A 3,952-nucleotide genomic window follows, 5' to 3' on the forward strand; every position below is an offset into this window, starting at 1 on the left:
ACAGGAGGAGGTGCTTTGCTCAGGCGACTGGGAGCGGCGGGAGGCGCCAAGGAGAGGGAAGGGGGAAGCAGAAGTGCCCCTCGAACTCATCTGTGCTGTCAATACTTTTGTGGCAATTGGTGCTGCCACTTCCCACCAGCGTGTCAGTGGCAGAGAGTCAGCGTCAATTACAATTGGAGGAAAGTAATACATTTATATATATATATATAAATATAAATATATTTATATTTATACTTGCGTGTGTACGTGCGTTTGCGGTATACACCTATACTTGCGTTTAGCTGCCAGGCAGAATAGGCGCGCAGCTGAGGTAGAGGCAGTCGGAAGAATAACATTCCCACCAGTTACTCTGTGGTTTGGTTGGCAAAAGGAGGAACGAGCCCCCACAGAAAAGAAAATCAGTGAAGGGAAAGGAACGAAAGAGAATATACAGAAGGACATCAAGAAGCAGAAGGTGGTTGGGGCTCTACCTCCTCTTCTCTGTCTTCGTGCTTCTGCTCGAGAGTTTCACTGTTTGTGTGTGTGTGTGTCTGTGGCGGCATTGTTGTGACGGGCTCGAAAGTAAATTAAAGGGGGGTGTCGGAGTTTCACCGATTGATTTATTGTGACGTTTTTTTTGTGAGTGGTTTTGCGTGAGCCACCACCCAATTAGCCACTTGCCCACAGCTGGCCCGTGGTGGAGGGGAAGCAGCAAAGGCTACGGAGTGGAGGGGAGGGGGAGAGGTGCAATCATGGCGTTTCTCAATGCTCTCAAAAAAGATACCCCACGGCTGCAGAAGGGTCAAACTGTGGCGTACGACTACCTTGTGGACGACGAGCACTGGCAGTGGACGCTGGGCACGGTGGTCGCGCTGAAGGAGTACAGCGCCGTTGTGCAGCAGTGGCGCATCAACCAAGGCGACGACGCGGCACTGCGGAATATCGTGTCGAACGAGGTTGAAAAGGAGATGAAACGAATGAGGGTGTTTCAGGAGCAACTTTCCACATCACGAGATAAACTGGCTGCGATTCGCAGTGAAAACGAGGATCGCGTCTCCGCCGCAAGGACGTTGTACGAGTTGGCGAAGGAGCAGGTGGAGGTGGTCGACGAGGTTCACATGCGTGAGGTGACGTCGCAGACCCGACCCTCACCGGTGGCTATGGAGGTGTTAAAGGCGGTGCTTGCAGTGGCCAAGAATGACCCCGCCGTCAAAGACTGCTCCTCCTGGTACGACATACAAATGGAGTACAGGAAGCCGGATGCTGTCATGAATCTCATTCACGTGGACATCCCTGGACGGTGCTATCCAAGCCCCGACGCCATTCTTTCCTCCTTGCGGGAGCCACGCTTTTCTTCCGCGGCCGCCGCGCGGGATTCTGATGCGATCAGGAGCCTGCATCAGTGGGTAATGAGTGCCCTGGCGTACCAAGAGGCACATAGCAGATTAACCTCCGACACGCGTATACAGGCGCAAAACAATGCTATCGGCGATGCCATTTCCGGGATGAAGGCGTGCCGCATGAAAGTCATGAAGCTGAAGGAGGAGTTGTCTCACGGAAATCCCTCAGCTGCCAGGGGTCAGGTGACGTCCTTTACAAAAACGTCTGTACAATCCACGATTCCTCTTTCGGCTGTTATTTCTGTCGTGCCAATTGATGCTTTGGTAACCGATTGCGCGTTAACAGATGATGAGGTTGACATTGTCTACGAAAATGCTACGTGGATGCGCTTTCAACTGAAGGATCAACTCTCGCGAACATTGAATGAATACATGGGAGCCATGGCGGAGCTCCACTGCCTTTCCATGTATGCCACTGAGCTCGAAGAAAAGCGCCTCTACTTGCGAGAACACTACACTCGCAACGCTCTGCGTAATCAGGATAGAGCAGTTCTAGAGATACAGAACAGTGAAACCTCCAAGAATCTGAAGCAACTGCAGGACACCATTGATGAATTGAAGAAGCATGATGAACGATGGACCTTCGAGGTTGGTCCGACGGTAACCACAAAACACACTAAGAAATACCCTGGAAAGGATTGGAATGCGCTACTTACAAATAAACCAGAGGAACTGCTGGCAGTGTTTAAGTCTGAGCAAGCGCTCGCTTGTCACGTGCCAAATGACTGTATTCGGGATGTTGAATTCCGTCTCGAGCCCGATGCGCTTCTCACTTCGTTCAAAGTCCAGCACCCTTCACGACGGACCACAGGAGAGGTTGATAAGCGCCTGGATGAATTTCCGCCGCGTGAGATGAACCGTCTCTACCAAGACCCCGACCGCCCGAAGTCGGCCCTTGACCGCGCAATCGTGGAGGTCTGCCGCGCACTTGACATGCCAGAGAGCAAGTTCAATGGGCTGTACTTTGACGAGTTTGTGGAGCATCTTGGAGGAGTGGGCCACCTTGTCGACAAGGACGCATACGAAAGCGAGATTGGTGATTTGCTTATGTTTCTGGACAAGATCCACAACGAAAACCGCTCGCTGCAGTACACGCTAGAAAAATCTGCCGAGGAGTTTCGTCGTCAGACGGCATCAACGTTGCGGGAGCAGGAGGCCTTACGGCAGCGTAACAATGAGCTCCACGCCGAAATTGGCCGTCTGCGCAACCTGGTCGAGAAGCTAAAGGACCTTGCTGACAAGCAGGCCAGCGAGCTGGAACTTTTCAAGTTGCAACAGAACCAGGCAAATCAGATGCGCACCCAACGCAATCTTTCAGCATTTAAGAGCGACAACACCGCCGAGCCCCTGTACTGCGTCACCCTGGATGAGCTGCACGAACAGAAGAAGCACTGCGAGGAGGCCGAGAAGGCGGCGGCAGAGCTGCATGCCCAGCTCGGGGAGCTCACTCAGACCCACGACAACCTCCTCGCCCAGCTAAATACGCTGACGCAGCAGAAAGAAAGTGTGGAGGCAGAGAACGGGCAGCTAAAAGAGGAACTCCAAACGGCAGGAAAGTCCGCGAATGACGCCGCACAGGAGCGTGCCGAGCTCCGACAAGAACTGGAACGAAAACGCGCAGAGTGCGAGGAATTAATGAACAACTTAAATCAGCTCAGTGAACTCTTAGAGTCTGTCAAGACCTCAGAGAAGGAAGCATTGGCAGGCATCGAAGCGCGCGACGAAGAAATCAGTGACCTTCAGCAGCAACTTGAGGATGCGCTACATAATCACAATATTACAGCCCGTGAGCTTGATGCGAAGGAACGACACAAGGAAGAACTAATGGCCCTAGCTGAAAGGCAGCAAAGAGAAATACATGCTCACCGACACAAACGCCGCGTGGCGCATGAAGCAAGATCACTGGAGCCAACACTACAGCCCCATGGCGTAGAAGGCACAGCCCTAGAGGATGAAGTGGAACCAGATGCCATCCTACAAGAACCCCTACTTTCCGTTACAATGGATGAATACACGAACCACCTCCAACGGAGCAATCAGCTTCAACAAGAAAACGACACACTTCGGCAGCATATCCAACAACTCAATGACGATAAGGAAACCCTGTACAGCCAGCTTCGGGAAGCCACGGCAGAAAATCAGAACCTCACCGAGCAGTATCGTAGCAAAAATGAGGAATGCACTAATGCCAACAACATAATAAAAGTCCTTTACGACAAAAACGATCAACAGGCGTCTGAACTTGAAAAAATGAACATGGAAAACCAAAAGCAGACTGAAGAGATTGAAAAACTCCACAATGACATCAACAAACTCAATACTACAACTGAAAAATTCTGCAATGAGAATGAAAAACTCACAAATGAGAATGAAAAACTAGCCGACGAACTAGAAAAGCTAGCAACAGAAAACGAGAGTCTCGCAGAGGAGCTGGAGCAGAAGGCGGCCGAGAATGAGAAGCTCGCAGAGGAGCTGGAGCAGAAGGCGGCCGAGAATGAGAGACTCGCAGAGGAGCTGGAGCAGAAGGCGGCCGAGAATGAGAAGCTCGCAGGAGGAGCTGGAGCAGAAGGCGG

The 3,952-nt window shown here is 51.7% G+C and overlaps 1 protein-coding gene across 1 annotated transcript, besides 2 other annotated features; it reads left to right on the forward strand.

Annotated features, from left to right (window-relative positions):
- The first annotated feature begins 186 nt into the window (after positions 1-186).
- Positions 187-233: a microsatellite.
- A 278-nt stretch (positions 234-511) lies between these two features.
- Positions 512-535: a microsatellite.
- A 196-nt stretch (positions 536-731) lies between these two features.
- Tco025E_08969 (Flagellar attachment zone protein 1) lies at positions 732-3,950 on the forward strand (the record flags this gene model as incomplete). Its single annotated transcript, XM_029375800.1, has 1 exon — positions 732-3,950. A coding segment is annotated over one exon (3,219 nt), but the record flags the coding sequence as incomplete, so codon positions are not given.
- Positions 3,951-3,952: the final 2 nt, after the last annotated feature.

The sequence above is a fragment of the Trypanosoma conorhini genome (genome assembly GCF_003719485.1).
Source record: "Trypanosoma conorhini strain 025E chromosome Unknown Tco_14.4_contig_00931, whole genome shotgun sequence".
Taxonomy (NCBI): domain Eukaryota; phylum Euglenozoa; class Kinetoplastea; order Trypanosomatida; family Trypanosomatidae; genus Trypanosoma; species Trypanosoma conorhini.